Here is a 17,166-nt window from a genome sequence, read left to right as displayed (position 1 = left end):
GGTAGTTATGAAGAGGAACTCGTCAAAATAGTTCAGTTTTGACTTTTCTGCATTTGTAGGAAGGTATAGATTTTAAGTCTTATATTTTCTAATGACCAGAGTTTCCTTCCACAAAGTACTTTGAAAAATTGCACTGTGTTAACTGAAAACTCTTGTAAACCCAGAAGAAAAAAAAAAAGATCATTCCAGATGAGCGAGAGGTTGGATAAATGTAATGACATATGGTTTGTTTTTTTATAGTTACAATATGTGAAAAATAGTAGCATAACACATGCATTCAATGATATGTGTGTATATATATATATATATATATTCCGCTTCTAAATTATGAGATAAGATTCTTTTGTACAAATGTGATTTTGTTTTCTCTCTCCTGTTCCTTTTACATAAAAATAACAACTGAAACTTAGAAGAGCAGCCTCAAACAACTCATTATACTGTGGCATTGAACAACTGAGGAAAATCAAAGTCTGCCAAGTGGGACGCTGTTCCGTCCCCTTTCCAAAAATGAAATCTGAACCTTTTTCCAGGGTCAGAGAGCCCTGAGGCTGGCAGGACCTCTACTGATCACATAATGCTTCCCCCTGCCTTTAGCAGACTCCCTCGAAATCATTCCAGATGGATGGGTGTCTAATTGGCTCTTAAATATCTCCCAGGAAGGATATTTCTCACCTCCTCTGGCTAACCCATAATTCATTATCAGGAAGCTCATCCTTTTATTGCCTTTAGAGCCCTCTTCTTATCCATTAAATCATTTCCATTTGCTCTATCCTCAGGGAGATATGAAGAGTGGTTGTGGTTTGTTTTTTTTTTATCTCGCCTAGAACTTTTTTTGCCATTTAAAAACTGTTGTTAAATCTTTCCACCACCCCCTTTTTTAATCTTTTGTCTTAGGCTAATTTAGTCATCTTAAAATCACACACTTTTTTATTTCATTCATTCAATGAGCCATTATTATGCACCATATATTGTGCTAAGCACTAGAGATGCAAAGACAAAAATGAATTAGTTCCTGCCTTTATGGAACTTACATTCTACTGGAAGAAAGCAATGGTTCACATAAAAGTAAATAAAATATATACTAAGTGATATGGGGTGGGTGCAGTAACAGTTAGGGATGGGGGGCATTCTGGGAAGTGCATTTAAGTTGAAACTTGAAGGAAAATAGGTATTCTAAAAGGCAAAATTGGGGTGGGAATGCATTTCAGGAATGAGAAATAGCTTGGGCAAAGGTATGCAAGAGAGAATGTCATATACAGAAAATGATAAATGGGCTAGAATATGGAGTGTGGGAAGAGGAGTAAATCTAGAAAGATAGACTGAGGTTGTTCAAGCTGTTAAATCTCCTGTAGAAACGGTATTGAATTTGGAGTCCAAAGCCCAGGTTTAAGTCAAGGCTCTGACATTGAGTGATCTTAGCTAATTCCTGAGTTTCAGTTTTTCCATCTATAAAAATGGGAACAATAATCCTTGCGCCATCTACCTAACAGAGTTGTTGATGTTGAAGCAAAGAAGCAAATGTAGGTATAGTGTTTTTGAAACTGTTACTCTATGCATCGATTCTTATTTTGACACAGGGACAGCTCACTATCTTCCTCTCTTGACCATTTGGTCTGAGTGGGTTTCTAATTGCTCCCGTGGTTCTAGCTAGCTAGCTTTGGGAACTTGGGTTATCTGTTGACTCTCCTAGGACAGGATTGAGCTTGCATCTGAAGTAGAGTTAGGGTTGGATTGAGAAATATAGTTTACCATGACCATATGTCCTGGGTTTTCTGGGACAGCCCCCATTTCAAGAAAAGAAAGTGCACTTTTAATGAAGCTTTGCCGAAGGAATATTCTTTGTGAAACCATGTGTCCTGATTCTTGGTTCAGAAAATATGGTCACTGTAGCTTTAGCACACTCGCCAACGGGAGCTTGGTCACATTGCTTTTGAAGTACTGTAATCAAACCCCTCTCTTGGCAGCTCCAAAGGTTGCTAATGACTGGAGCGAGTGAGGAGCTTAGGAGACTATAGGAGTTAAGTGGAAGCACATATGGAGAAAGGCAGAAGGAAACTTTTCTTCTCAGAAAACCCACCCCCAACTTGGGGGGTTGAGAGGGTGGGAAATATGTAATGAATATGATCCCTATATTATCTGTTGAAAAATTAATGGGAAAAAATGAACACTGTATTCATAATAAAAGGGGTCAGAGACAAAGAGAAGGGAGAATTTAATGCCATAGTTAGTATTAAATGCTGACTTTCCCCAGGAAATTATTAGTAAGAATTATCATTGAATATCAGAAATAACACAGTTAGACCTCCTTTCTCTGCCCCTTCACACCCTCTGGTGGAAGTGCTAAGAAGCACCCGAAGGATCGAAATGTTAGCAACACCAGAGAGAAAAAGAAGCAAAGGGAAAGGATAATTCGTCCAAGAGCTAGAAATCAACCCTGAGGGCTGGATATCATCTCAGGTTCAAAATCAATTTTCACACGATAATACTTGCTAAGTCCTTCCAGAAGGACTTGAACTAGTTCTTCTAAATTGAAATTGTGAACTACTCTTGAATAAATGTTCAATGAGTTGAATTGAATTGATTCAATCTATATCTACTAACATCAGATCCAGGCCATAAAATTCAACAGATTCAGGTGGAATTGGAAGGATTATAACACTGTCTCAAGGATTTATTCATATAGAATTTATTGGGTAAGGAATACAGTTTCCCTAAATCATTAACATCCAATTAAGTCATTTAATAATGTTTGTTCCAAAGATGGATAGATACTAGTCCATATTTCCCAGGCTCCTCAAAAAACACTTTTCCTTAAAAGTTATGGAAAGCAATCCTTAAATTATTTTAGCCAATACCTTCTGATACTTCAAACCACTTCAATCCGGATGTATCCATCTTATGTAAATATTCTCCCAACAGCTTATATCAGTTTAATTTCCTAACTTCCAACCCAATGTTTTATCTAGCCTGGTTTTCATGCAACCACTGACCTTCAAGAAAAGTCTAAATAAAATTTTGAAAGGGAAGGCAGCATAGCTCCCTGTCTTGCTATTCTCACTATCCTATGTTATCTTTCTATAACCTCTCTGAGCACTCATAACACAGGAGGTATATAGTCTTATTCAAAATAACTTGCTACTACTGCACAGTAATTCAAATTGATGTATATACATAATACATACAGCACAGTAGTATAACTTGTTTGTATTTTTACATTTCCTAATGAGGAATTCAACATTGTTAAATAGCGTTGCTAAAACTGGGGATTTTGATACCCAGAAGGGAGCATTTACTCAATCTCATTTTAGGCATAGAATTGGGATCTCAAATTGTTGTATCTTCAGTGTCAGCTATTATCTCAGAGCATTTTTACTGCATCCATTTCTTCCCCCTATACTAAAAGTGGGGAGCATGTTTTCAAACTATGTTTCACATTTCCAGGAAAAAAAATAGTGAGTAGATTGAGAAAAAGAAAAAGTTTCCGGATCTCTACGATCCCACCCAATATACGCATAGAATATAGATGAGCAAAGTGAGTGGGTGAGTGAAATCGCTCGTAACAAAACCCCATTATTTACAGATGAGAAATTTATATTGTCAGCGTAATATCTTTGACACTAAGCAGAGCCGAACAGTCTATAAAAGCTGGGTGAGAGATGCAGAAATCCAGAGCTCAGGACACTTTCTAACGTCCAGAAGAAAGATTCTTCACTCTTACCCCACCTGCTGTTTTTGACTGCGTGGTCAGAAGGTAAGATTCCTACTAGATGACTATAAACTGACTTTGTTTCTTCCTGTACAACTAAATATGCATAAGGCACATAAAGACTAAGGATCAACTTGTTGGGTTTTTATCTTTTTATTATTATTATTAAATATATATAGGTTCCGCCTGTGAGATAGGAAAAGGGTAAGAAATTTAAATCTACTTTAATAAAATGAATGAAAGTAAAATCATTTAAAAGAATTTAAATCCTTTATGTAAAATAGCAAAAGAAATAAGAAATGTTAAGAGAAATATTGTATAGAAAGCATTACACTATTAAAAATACATTTTAAAATGGGTTAAGAAGTTTTCCTTTAAAAAAAGATTCAAGACATTTATTTGAATATACTCTAAAGAACAAAATATATATTAAAGTACAATGGAATCATGTACATTAAAGGAGTTATTTTATTTAATTGTTTTATTACTTATAATTGAAGCACTGATCTTCAGAATGAGCAGATTCATCACCATTTTAAAAACAGTTTAGTTGCTTTTTTCAAAGTCTATCAAATAATCATATTTTTGAAAATGAAATCTTTGGTATTTTCTGTGAAAATATTTCTCGTGCTTATCATCACAAGTAGATGTCATCTATTTTGGGGCTCCCTTTGTTAACTCTGAAGAAAGTTTGTTAATAAGAATTAAATATTTATTAACACCTACAAAAATGAGTAATCCAAAAGCTTTTATATTCTAAAAATATATGCTAACTAAAATTGAGAAAAGTGGGGGAGGGGTATGTTTTCTAAAATACATGTGTGAAATCCCAAGTACAAAGACCCAAAGCAACAACTGTCCAATGGAATAAATGGCATTCAATGGATTAGTTTCACTAATTTTTAAGAACTAGTTAGCTAGTATACAACTAACAAACAAAATAAAGTTTAGAATCCAGACCAATAAGCTATCTTCATAAATTGGCTCAAGGGTCAAACTTTCTAATTGTTTTATTGCCAGAGAGAATGGAACCTTAACCATAAGATCTTCTAAGTGAGATTCTTGGTTCTTACCAAACTAGCTAATTATATCCCTATCTGGTCTGCTTATGAAAAGGAGACAAAAGTGCTTTTCATTTTTCCCCTGTTGAAGAGGATTTTGATGATAATACAGAATGGGTATCCATTCTCGCTTTAGTAATGAGAGAATAACATACAGAGTTCTTAAAGGATCTGTAATTCCATAGCAGCTTTTATTTAAAAATCTACCCTTTTAAAAATAGATTTTTCAGCAATAGATTTCTTCTTCTGGTAAAAATCAAATATTCTATAGTCAAAATACTATTAGAACCCAAAAGAACCCTTCTGGGTTTTTTTCTTTTGTCATCTTTCAGATAGGGATAATACCATTGTCTCTCTCTCTATCTCCCTTACAAGAATATTGATAGGGTTAGAGACCGCTATGAAATCACTTTGAGGTCTTGGGTTAAACATATTACCCCAAACTCAAGTAGTATCAATCTTTTTAAAGACATGTTCCAAACTATTATGTAGTCATAAGCACTATTGCTCCCATTAGTTCAAGTCACTACAAGCATGAAAACTAAATTTTAGTTAATATCATGTGAGATGTTTCTTTGTACTATAACTTTCAGCAAGTCTTCTAGATGAAAAAAAGATAGAAAAACTAACTCCGAAGTTGTTAAGACAATATTGATGTAAAACTAGGAGAATGCATATGCTGATAACTTTGACAACCTGACTGGAGGAAAGGCAGGAAACTATACCCAGGACACACTTTTAAGTTTAATCTGCATTAGAGACATTTTTTTTCATCATTTTCTTAAGACTAAAAATCAACAAAACAGCAAACCAAGCCCTGATTGTTATAGTTTTCTGATTTCCCAGGTGTAAATGCTCACACTAAAAATTTAACAGTTGCCTCTCTTGAACCATCCAAGCAGTTGCTCCAACACACCACTGGCTAAGAATGTCAATCCCCATGTCTTCTGTGCAGATCATCCATCTGATCTTTTTCTGGAGCATTCTGGGCTTTGCAAAGGAAAATAGAATCTTTTTCAAGTACTTCAATTCCTCCATATTTGAATGCATAGAGATCGTAATTTATATGGGTTAAGATGTTTAAAAACCGCAGGATTGATGGTTTTCAAATTCTTATTTCAAGCCAAATGTCTGTTACTAAAAATGCTCAAATTATTAACAGATATGAATGATCAGATTTAAATTTAAATCTACCCAGCTGATGTGATTACCTTTCATCAAAGAAAGCAGTTCAAGAACACCATGACTGACTTTCAAGAGTAACAGAACACGAGAAGTTTCTGTTCACAACAAGCATTGAGTGCTAGTATTCCTGTGTGGAAATAGGCAAGCCCATTCTATTATGCTATACCAAACACCCTCCATTGCTGGGCTCTATCCACATTGCACTGCCATTTTCATAAGGTTTGCACTCCATTCAAGGAGGTATCAGATTGGGACACTGGCAAACTATGTCCTGTGTCATAAAACCAGGTCTGGGCTGTGTCCATCAATTAACAATATGGTTTGAACTCAGCACTACAAGAATTATAGCTTGATGACTTTGAAGATTTCTGTAACAGGCACTAATTTTCTTTTTGACACAGATATCTTAGTTCCTTCGTTGAAGATTGTTCAAGTTGCCAGAAGCATTAGGTCTTCGTGCAAATTACTCTTGTCTTCAAAATGATATATTTTTTTTTTATTTAGAACAGGTCAAACAACCCTAAAATACCTCAAATCTGTTGGCCGCTTTACAATTACAAAGTCTAGACCAAGTTACACTATTTAAAATATAAATGAATAATACATCTGAACTGACAGCTGGTATGCCAAGTTTTAGCCTGAGGCTGCTTAAGATGGTTGAAATGCAGTATAATGTAAATCCTTGGAAATGAAGGCCTATTAATTGAAAGCCTGAGTGATCGTTAAGGGGAGCATTATGGATAGGGTGCCATTCAGGCTAACCATATGTAGAGTATCAGCTACATTAGATATTTAAAAATTTTTACTTGGATGTTTCAATTTCAAGTCTGAAAATGATATTATTAATCAGTAACTCAAGCATACTACTTTAACTAAAGAGCCAAATGATTGAGCATATCTTTTGTACTCTTGTTTGCTTTCAAAACAACAATGACACCCTATAAAACAGCTTATATTCTCTTATTAGGAATAGAGGTTAAGTTAAACCAGGTATAATGAAAATACAATTTTATCCTATGGCCACAGTTGGCTATTTTTTTTTCCTAGTGAGAACATTCATTCAGATGTAACCAAACAAATTTAGCCCCAATATATTCAATATGGTTGCCTTTTTCTTTCCCTATTCTCTTCTGACAGGCAGTGAAAATGAAAAACATTTACTTCCTGGCTGGATTGTTCATAATGCTGGTACAAAGCAGTTGGCAACACCCCCTTCAAGACACAGAAGAAAAACCCAGGTACTAAAATTCCAGACACTCAACTAGCAGAACACCATGGTATACATATAGCTATATATGTTCCTAATATATGTATTTATGTATATCATGTGTATGTATATGTATATATGTATATGTCTATGTCAGAGATACATGATACTCGTGTAGCCCATAATTAAGGAATTGGTTTTCAGGGGATCATCATTAACACTCTTGACATTGCTGCTGTTTGATAAAAGTAGTGTTTATATTTTTGGAAAACAGATCAGAATATGCGCTGACTAATAATCAGAACGGTGTAAGAGGTAGAAGAACACATGATATGGCACATTTGTATTTTATAGACTATTATTCCATGAAGGAATCATAGAATAGCTTACTTTAACCATGGGCAATCTACTCAGTATTATCAGCATGTAGATTATCAGTCAGTCAGTCAACATGTAAGTACCTACTATGTGCTAGACACTGTGCTAAGCATTGAGGATACAAAGAAAGACAAGAATAGTCCCTGCTCTCAAGGAGCTCACAATCTAATGGAGGAGAACACATGCAAATAACTGTGTGCAAACAAGCTATTTATCTTTTTGTTCCTGTTGTTGAGTCGTTTCAGTTTTGTCTGACTCTTTGTGACCTATTTGGGGTTTTCTTGACAAAGATACTGAACTGGTTCGTCATTTCCTTCTCCAACTCATTTTACAGATGAGCAAACTGAGGCAAACAGGGTTAAATGACTTGCCCAGGGTCACACAGCTAGTAAGTGTCTGAGGCCAGATTTGAACTCAGGTCTTCCTGATTCCTAGACCAGTACTTCTTCCATTGCCACCTAGCTGCCCCATCTATCTATTTATATGTATATATCCAGTAGATTAAATTGGAGGTAATCAATCAACAGAAGGAAGGCACTAACATTAAAGGGGATTGGGAAAGGGTTCTCGATGGTGAACCTTTAGCTGAGACTTAAACCAGGAAGCAGAGATGAGAAGGGAGAAAATTTGAATCTTGAGGGATAGCCAGTGAAAATTCTCAGTTGGGAGATGGAGTATCTAATAACAAGCTCACAGTTATATAGCACCACTTTATTATGAAATAATTTTTTGTACTTTAGCTCAGTAGCTCACTGTAAGAAGTTTAAGACCTAGAAAGGCCATGGCCTTCCTAAGGCCATACAGTTAATAAGTTAATGGGGGCAAAACTCTAACCCAGGTCTTCAGATTGATTCTAAGTCCAGTGTTATTACTGATAGAATTTGAGAGTTAGAAAAAACCTTAGCAGATACCTAGTCCTACCTGTAGTTTGTCCTTCATTCTTGAAGAGGACCATGACATCAGGGAAGTGATGCTATGACTTGCAAGTGAACTGGATATAAGTGAGGCAGGGCTGTGCAAAGTCACCAGCCTCACTCTCTCCTCATGAGCCCTCTGAGTCCAGTGGCCAGATAGAGATCAGGATGACTGGAGATGACCCCCAAGGAATCCCTGTAAACACATACCTGACAAGCGGCCATCTAGGTTTTCATGTTAGGACCTCCAGGGTGTGGAAGTCCACCATTTGATTAGGCAGCCCATTCCACTTTTAAATGGCTCTCTTTGCTAGAGAGGCAACATGTTGTTGTGGACATGGTGTTGCCCTTGAAGCAAGGAAAGTGGGTTCACCTCTGAATTATGTGACCCTGGCCAAGTCTCTTAACCTCTCACTACTCTAAACAACTGTCAAACGAAAAGACTGTTAAATTTCAGAGACTTGTGGACCTGCCTTGGTAGAGGGAGTTTCCTTACCAAGGAGTTCACTTTACCAATAAAATTACAGGCCTATCTTTATGTAGTGTCTATTGCTCATTTCACCATCCACTTGGTTAATTTAAAATATCAGGCTATCTTGGTGCTGTCACTCAACATTTTTCTAAGTGACTACCCTTCACTATTAGTGCGTCCTCAGGTAATACAGCTATTTTTCATTATCAGCACAAGCAAACAAAATTAGTTAGAAATGTAAGTCTGCTACTTTAAAGATATATGTATATATTTTTGGACTTTGGGCTACTTTTTGTTATTAGGATAGATAGATGGTCATGAATTGATAGACTAGTGGAAAAAGAATTTTATTCTTCTTACAAGGGAAAAAGCCAAGATAGCTGGGATATCAGAAGCAGATCATAAAGGAAGGAATAGATTTAACAACAATTGAGAGGGTGCCACACAGCTAGTGAATGATAGAGGTGTGATTCAAACCTAGGTCTCCCTGGCTCCTGCCATAGCAGCCTTTCAACTCTGAGTAGGGCAACTTGATTTCATTTATTCAGTTATGTAACTTTTTGAAGGGATATGATTCCAAATGAAATTCATTTGCTAAATAAAGGCAGAACTTAGAGCCTGGGATCTGGAGTCAGAGGAAATCAGAGGCTCTGGGGACCACAGCCTTTCAAAAAGTTATATAACTGAGTGGACTCCCTCTGAGTCTCAGTTTCAATGGCTTATGCTTGATAACCTGTAAGAAAGCTCTTTCCACTTCTAAATCTGTGATCGTAGGATCCCATACTCATTGGGGCCGGGGGGAAGGAGGAGGGGGAAATTAGAGAGGAGATAAGAAAAAAGATTCTAGGGTGCATAGAATCCTTAGTTCAGATTTGTGTAACACTAAAAACTTTGTTTTACAGACCATACACAGATTCCCAGACAGAGCCATTAGATGATAATCTGATGAATGAAGACAAGCGTCATTCACAGGGCACATTCACCAGTGACTACAGCAAGTATCTGGACTCCAGACGAGCTCAAGATTTTGTGCAGTGGTTGATGAACACCAAACGGAATGGGTAAGAATTCTAAACAGAGTATCTGAAATGTGTGGGCAAAGAACTCCCCCCCTCCAACTCTCATACAAATACAAGCATTTTGAATCCTATCCTTCTTCATTAGGTCATCAAACTGTATGAAGTGCCCACATGCTCATGGCCCCATGCCAGCATTGTGCCAAGATGCCACTTTCTAGTAACGTGCTGTCTTTGTATTCCACTCCTGAGCCCTCCCAAGAAGGACTCTCTCTTAAACTGTTTTTCCTTCTAGGGGGGATGAATTTTTCACTGATTTTCACATTCTTGTCCACTGCCCACAGATATTCAGAAACTGGCCTGTTCAAGGTACAAACATAAAAGCCAATTTAGCCAAATAGGGAACAAATCCATATAACTGGAATGAGCTTCCTTAACAAGACCCTATCCAAGTGTATCTCTTCAAGTGCCACTAACAGATTCAGTTCAATTGAATGGAATAGAACAAACATTTCTTAAGTGCCTATTACGATGTTGTTTCTTCCCTGTAGGGTCTTGCTTTCTGAAGTAGACCACACAGCTCATAGCTATGCATTTAAAATGGCATGCCAGCTGCACAACATTACACAAAACTGAGCAAAAATACAAGTTGATAGTAAAGCATAAATTTCAATGTTTAGTACTCTTAGTATTGTGATATGTGTTAATTGCTTGTTGGAACTGCAGGCAGGAGAATAAAGGAAAATCATCAGCAAAAGTTGAATGGAGACTGGAATTGTACAGAATCTTTAAGGAGAACAAGAGCATTTGGAAAGCAAAGCAGGAAGGGAAGTTATGTATTAGAAATATCTAAGTTCAGATGTGATTCTGATAACCCTGTTAAGGAACTAAAAGTCCATTCAATGAAGCATAGAGGGTCACAGAATTTTAGAACTAAGAACAATTATTAGTCAATTAAATATTTTCCAAGAACCTATGATATGCAAAACACTATGGTTGACACAACAGTGTATGCAAAGTAGGTGTAAGGAATACGTTTTGTAAATTTTAAAGTGTTATATAAACCTGGGATGGCAATGGTGAAGATAATGCATGATCTCAGTCTTCAAAGCCCTTGCAGTCTAATTTATAAGCACATGGCAAGTTAAAAAAATACAAGGGATAAAATAACTGTTTAAAATCACAACAAGAAAAATATTGGATAATTGCCAAATGAAAGTTCAGGGGATGGCAAAGGTTAGAGTGGGCTGAGATAGTGGGCTGAAAAATCTTCAAGGGTGATTTTTACTGCATCTCATAGGCTGCTTGGGGCTGGATAAACAAAAAAGAATGGGGAAATCATTCCAGGTAGGGGAACAGTGTGAGGAAAACCAGAGGTGTCCAAATACCCCATCTTAAACCTCATTCTCTGTACAACAGAAAGGAAAAACAGAGATCATGATGTAACCAGGCAGGACATTAAAACTATCCCCCATGAATTACTAATTACCTTAATCTCACACTATTTTACCATCTTTGCTCTGAGAGTTTCTTCCTTACAGCTAATCTCACCTGTTGCAGAATAAAGCAGTTTCCCCAGTAAAACTGAGAACATTTGACTCCCTTAAGTCATAGGAAATGTTTCAGATGCTTGAAGACGGCATTGTTTCCATTCTCCCTTTAAGAAAAGCAACAGGCCATGACTCCTTTCAACTTTTCCCAGAGGCCCTATATTCCAACCATATAATCACCTTCATTGATTTCCTTTGTTTAACATTTTCATCAACTACTTAGATAACGGCATGTATGGCATACCTTTCAAATTTCTGGATAGTTAATACACTACAGGACAGAATCAGCAACCAAAAGGTCTTGACTGGCTAAACAGGGGTTCCATGAATTTGTTTTTTAAAAAAAAGTATTTGAATAACTGTTTTTCGATATAATCAGGTTCCTTTATAATCCTATGTATTTTGTTTTATTCATTTAAAAGCATTATTCTGAAACAGAGTTCTAGGCTTCAGAATGCCAAAGGGGTCCATGACATAGAAAAGGTTAAGAATCTCTAACCCAGAGTGTTGTGTTGAATCTAACAAGATGAAACTCAACAAAGGTAAATGTATTTTTACACCTGGCTTCAAAAAAATCAACTTCACAAGTACAGAATGGGGGAGGCATGGTTGAAGTAGAATTTGCAAGAAAAAAAATCTTAAGGTGTTAGTGGACCTCTGGCTCTCTATGAACCAGAAGATTGATGTGGAAGCCTTAAAAAAAAGTAAATGTAATCATGGGTTGAATGAAGAGAGACATAACTTCAAGGAAAAAAGAGCAAAAGAACCCCACTCTACTCTATCTTGATCAGACCACAACTGAAAATGCATTTAGTTGTGGGTACCAAATTTGAGGAAGGACATTAATAAGTTGGAGGATATCCAGAGGAGGGCTACCAAGATGTAGAAGGACTTTGAATCCAGATCATTTAAGCATTTGTTGAAGGAACTGGGAATTTTTAGCCTGGAGGAGAAAAGACTTGGAAAGGGCATTTTAACTACTTGTGACACCTTAAATCTATGATATGTGGAAGATATTATAATGGGGGAATTAAAGTGAAAAGGAAAGGTTGTGTTCAGGTACCATCAAATCCAAGACATTCCATATATGCACTGACCATTAGAAAGAATGATATCAATAAGCTATCAAAACTTTGAAAGGTAATCAAAACCCGAGTCATTCTGGCCTCTTAGAGGAATGTCCTCTGAAAGAACAGCTGATAAATCCACAGAGAGCATTCATAAAGGGCCAGTGCTAACTTGGACCACTTGATGTCCCTGTTGAGCCATAGAAACTAGAAGAAAGACCATCTTTTGGCTGTGTTACCAGAAAAGCACAGGGTGAAAAGTGTAAGTCTCTCTTATCTGGATATTGCATCCATGGCACTGCATGGCATGTCAAACATTCAGCTATTTGAAAACTGACTCACTTCACTTTCCTTTCTGTTGCTTGGACACGACCTCTAACAAGTTTATAATGAACTTGAATCTTTTGGTTCCTGAACTTTAAGCTTTTAAGCTGTATCATCAGAAATGATTCATTAAAATGCTTAGAGTGGATGGATGAGGGAGACGAAATATGTGTCACATATTTGAGTGTAACCAGTAAACTACCATATCATGATTCAAATTTAATCATAAGGCATAGGAAATATCATTAATGCTGGGGGGCCTGGAGGATTTTGGGTTTGGGTTTTGTGTGTGTGTGTGTGTGTGTGTGTGCGCGCACGCAACCAGGAGGACTTGGAGTTTTCTTTTGAATATCCTTTTGGAGAAAACCCATATAACAGATTTCTACAAAGCAGTGGTTACAATTTCAAGGCCTGGAAGACCTTAGCTTTTTTATTTTGCATTCAGGCTGTATCTTTGTGGTATCAAATGTGTGGAAGAACATCCAAATGTCTTATTGACATAACACCCCCAAACCCAGATATTTGGGAATATCTAAATGCTTAACTAAACCTCTCATTCATCATTTGGCTTTCCAGCATTGTGGAGACAGGGCATTGCACAACTTCAAAGTTCTGGAGAAGTTCTTGTACGAATTTTGCCAGTGTGGCATGCCGGATAAAGAACCGGACAGGTAGTCAAGGGGACCCAAGTTTTAATCCCACTTTGGACTCTTGCTATCTGTGTGAACTTGGAGAAGTCATAGCCTTTAAATACTCTCAGCTTCAATTTCTTTTCTGTAAAATACAGCAAGCAATTATCTCACAGAGCTGGGAGGATAAGATGAGACCGTACAGGTAAATGCTTTACAATGCTTGCAAATGACAGCTACTGATATTGACAGAATGTGTATGAGGTACAAAGTTTGACTTAGGTGCATACACTCGCTGATTCAGTTGGGTATTTTTGCAAAAAAAAAAAAGTTATAAGGCTATTATAGCACGATGCATATGGAGGTAAATGTGGTCAAGAAGGACTGGGTTCAAATCCAACCTCAGATAGGTAAGTCTGTGTGACATAGCTCAAGTAAATTAATCCAAAAACTATGATTCTATGATCTTAGGTCATAGCTTGAAACCCAGATGCCACCATCCTAGTCTACTAGGTGGCAAAATGAATAGAATGCTGGAACTGAAGTCAGGAAGACTCATCTTCCAGAGTTCAAATCTGGCCTCAGGCATTTACTAGCTGTGTGACCTTGGGCAAATCATTTAATTGCTCTGTTTCCTTATATGTAAAATGGGGATAATAATAGCACCTACTTCACAAGATTGTTCTGAGGATCAAATAGGTTAACATATGTGAAGTGCTTTGCAAACCTGAAAGTGCTATATGAATGCTAGATCATATATAAATGCTACCTCTTATCCTAAGTGGTAGACTTCTACAGTGGCAGGTGAAAAATAAGTTATAAAGTGTTCCTCTACAAAACAATCACTCTTTTAAGGATCATGTTTGAGAGATCAAACATATGGTGCACAGCTTGGCAAGGTCCTGTAAGGAAGATGAGAAACCTCATCCTATATGTTTCCAGGGGTATACAAACACCCAGGCTTAGAATGCTTCTGGAACATTAGCAACTATTAGGAAAGCAATAAAAATCACACTTAAAGAGCTTAATACTTGTTACTAACTCAAAGTACTTTGGTTGTTGGTGTCATAAGCACAGCTTATAGCCTTGGCTGAATGAGACCAAAACATAACAACGTTAGTTACCAATTAGTCCAGGTAGTTAAGAACCCCACTTTCTGGGAAGCAAATTGCTTACTTTATTCTAATCTTTACACAGACAACATGAGGTAGGGAAGAGAGAGGTGGCCCCATAGTCAAGAATACCTGAGTTTTGGTCCCACCTCTAATAGCTATTGCCTGCGTGACCCTGAGCCAATCAATTAATCTCTCTGTGTCCCAGGTAACTCTCTAAAATTCCAAGGTGCAAAGAAGGTGCCAATCTGCATTGGTTGGGAAAGTTTCTTATCACCTTCTCTACACTAATGAAATCATTAGGTTTGAGCCAAAAGCAGCAACAGCAACAACAAAATAAAAACAACTTCGGGTCAGAAGAATCTTTGCTTGACTATTTACTACTTGTGTAACTTTGGGCAGTTAACTTTCACCTAATCTGAGACTAGTTTTTCTCATCTGTAAAATGGAATCATAATGTTTGCACTATCTTCTTAACTTGTTCACTAGGAGAACATTTATACCACAAACCATGATTTAAACATTTTATTGTTTTTCTTAGGAACAAAGTTGCCAAACGCCATGATGAATTTGAGAGACATGCTGAGGGGACCTTCACCAGTGATGTCAGCTCTTATCTGGAAGGTCAAGCTGCCAAGGAATTCATTGCTTGGTTGGTGAAAGGCCGAGGAAGGAGAGCGTGAGTCCATATCTTTCCATCTAATGCTTTTTTTTGTTTCTGGTGTAAATCTCAAACCTAGAATTTCTGATCCTCGTAATATCTATTTTTTCTTATTTAATAGACGGAGTTTTCCTTATGCAAAAGGAAGGGAATTTACAGACCCAGCAAATTAGGAGAAATTTTTAAAAGAGCCCCAATATTTTTTCTATCCTATTTTTTGAAATAGTAACTTCCACAAGTCCATTTCACAATAAAGCAGAGATGCTTGGTAATGGGAATTTTCATAGTCAAGAAAAGGCAGTAGAGAACAGAAAGGAATAGAAAGTGATAGGAAAGTAATCCTTTATTTTGAGCATTGGCATTACCAGCACATCTATCATCATTGGAAAAGAAAAGCGGGAAAGCAGTTTCTGATATGACAGTGGAGGAAATAATGTAGGATAATTTAAGGATTGCTCAAATCAACAAAATCAACAAATGTTTACTGAACAACCACCATGCACGGTGCTGCTAAGCAAACTGGTGAATAACAAGTATTAAAAAAATCGATCTCATGAAGTTTATGTCCCATACTATTTTAATACCTGAATGAATATGTGATCTTATCAATGTGATCACTCCCTCTAAAGGTACAGATTGTAACTCACCCATGTCAACTCATCCTGTGACACTCTACTTGATATATCAGGGCCCTTCCTTTAGACCTTTTGACATCAGGTGGGTACTTATGGAACATAAGAACCGGCCATCCTTTATCCTGTTTTCTCCCACTATGTGGATTGCCCAACTTCTTTTCTAGTCACACATTTCTCTGTTTATATTCTTCACTCTAATCTGGCACCCTTTATACTCTCTCTGATACTCTGAGAAATTCTCGATGGAAGAAATGCTATCAAAGACATTCCCACTCTTTCCAAAGACCAACTTGATTTTGATCAGTTTCAAATGGGCCTAGAGAGTGTCACTATTTTCAAGCTAAGTTATAGCATCTGATTCTTGGAACTGATGTTTAAAAGAGAAAAAGGAAATGTAAAGAGGCCCCTGAGTCAGTTGGATACACCCAAAGTGTCAAAATCAAATAAAAGCCATGGCCACTAATCTGTACATAAGAATCCCTGTGGACCACATACTGATGTAATTTTAAAATATAAATTATCTATGTTTTATCGTATTTTTATTTATTTTGTTCAATATTTCCCAATTACATTTTAATCTGGTTTGGGCCTCACTTGGGAGTGCTGTGGTCCACAGGCAGCACATGGGCCACATGTTTGGCACCTCTGGTATACACTCCACTTGGCAGCCTTAGCAGCAATTTCTGGGCTATCAATTGGTGAGGATTTTCCAGAAAATTTATATACCTATTTCCAGAGGTATAAAGACATGAAGCATGTGTTGAAAAATTGAATAAAACATTAAGTATAAAGTCTTTCTGTTTCCCCTTTGTTCCTTCTTTAAAGTTTTCCAGAAGAAGTCGCTATAGTTGAAGAGCTTCGCAGAAGACATGCCGATGGTTCCTTCTCTGATGAGATGAATACAGTTCTGGATAACCTTGCTACCAGGGATTTCATCAATTGGCTGCTTCAGACCAAAGTTACTGACAGGTAATTACATTTCACTCAATTCGGAAAAACAAGTTTTATCATAACCAGTCAATCATCATATGGCTTCTGCTTGTATTCTACATTGGAAGAAGACAGCTTGGGGCTTTTTAACTTTATATAATCAATAAATATTTTAAATTTTTTATTCTGCAGCCTTAGTCTATGGAATCCAAAGATTTTAACTTTTAAAAAAATAATTACTCAACATTTTGTTATTCCATATTATGTACTATTAGAAATTTAATTCCATCAGCATCTTATTACATACTAACTATATTAA

The 17,166-nt window shown here is 36.8% G+C and overlaps 1 protein-coding gene across 1 annotated transcript; it reads left to right on the top strand.

The window, feature by feature from the left end:
• Window positions 1-7,098: 7,098 nt before the first annotated feature.
• Window positions 7,099-16,890, top strand: GCG (glucagon). Its single transcript, XM_036746845.1, has 4 exons — window positions 7,099-7,190; window positions 9,826-9,984; window positions 15,163-15,300; window positions 16,743-16,890. Exons 1-4 carry the CDS (start codon window positions 7,099-7,101, stop codon window positions 16,888-16,890), a joined length of 537 nt encoding a protein of 178 aa, XP_036602740.1.
• The last annotated feature ends 276 nt before the right edge of the window (window positions 16,891-17,166 follow it).

This window comes from Trichosurus vulpecula, chromosome 2 (assembly GCF_011100635.1).
Source record: "Trichosurus vulpecula isolate mTriVul1 chromosome 2, mTriVul1.pri, whole genome shotgun sequence".
NCBI lineage: Eukaryota > Metazoa > Chordata > Mammalia > Diprotodontia > Phalangeridae > Trichosurus > Trichosurus vulpecula.
Note: the sequence above shows the minus strand (reverse complement) of the source record. Positions and strands in the feature narration are given on the sequence as shown.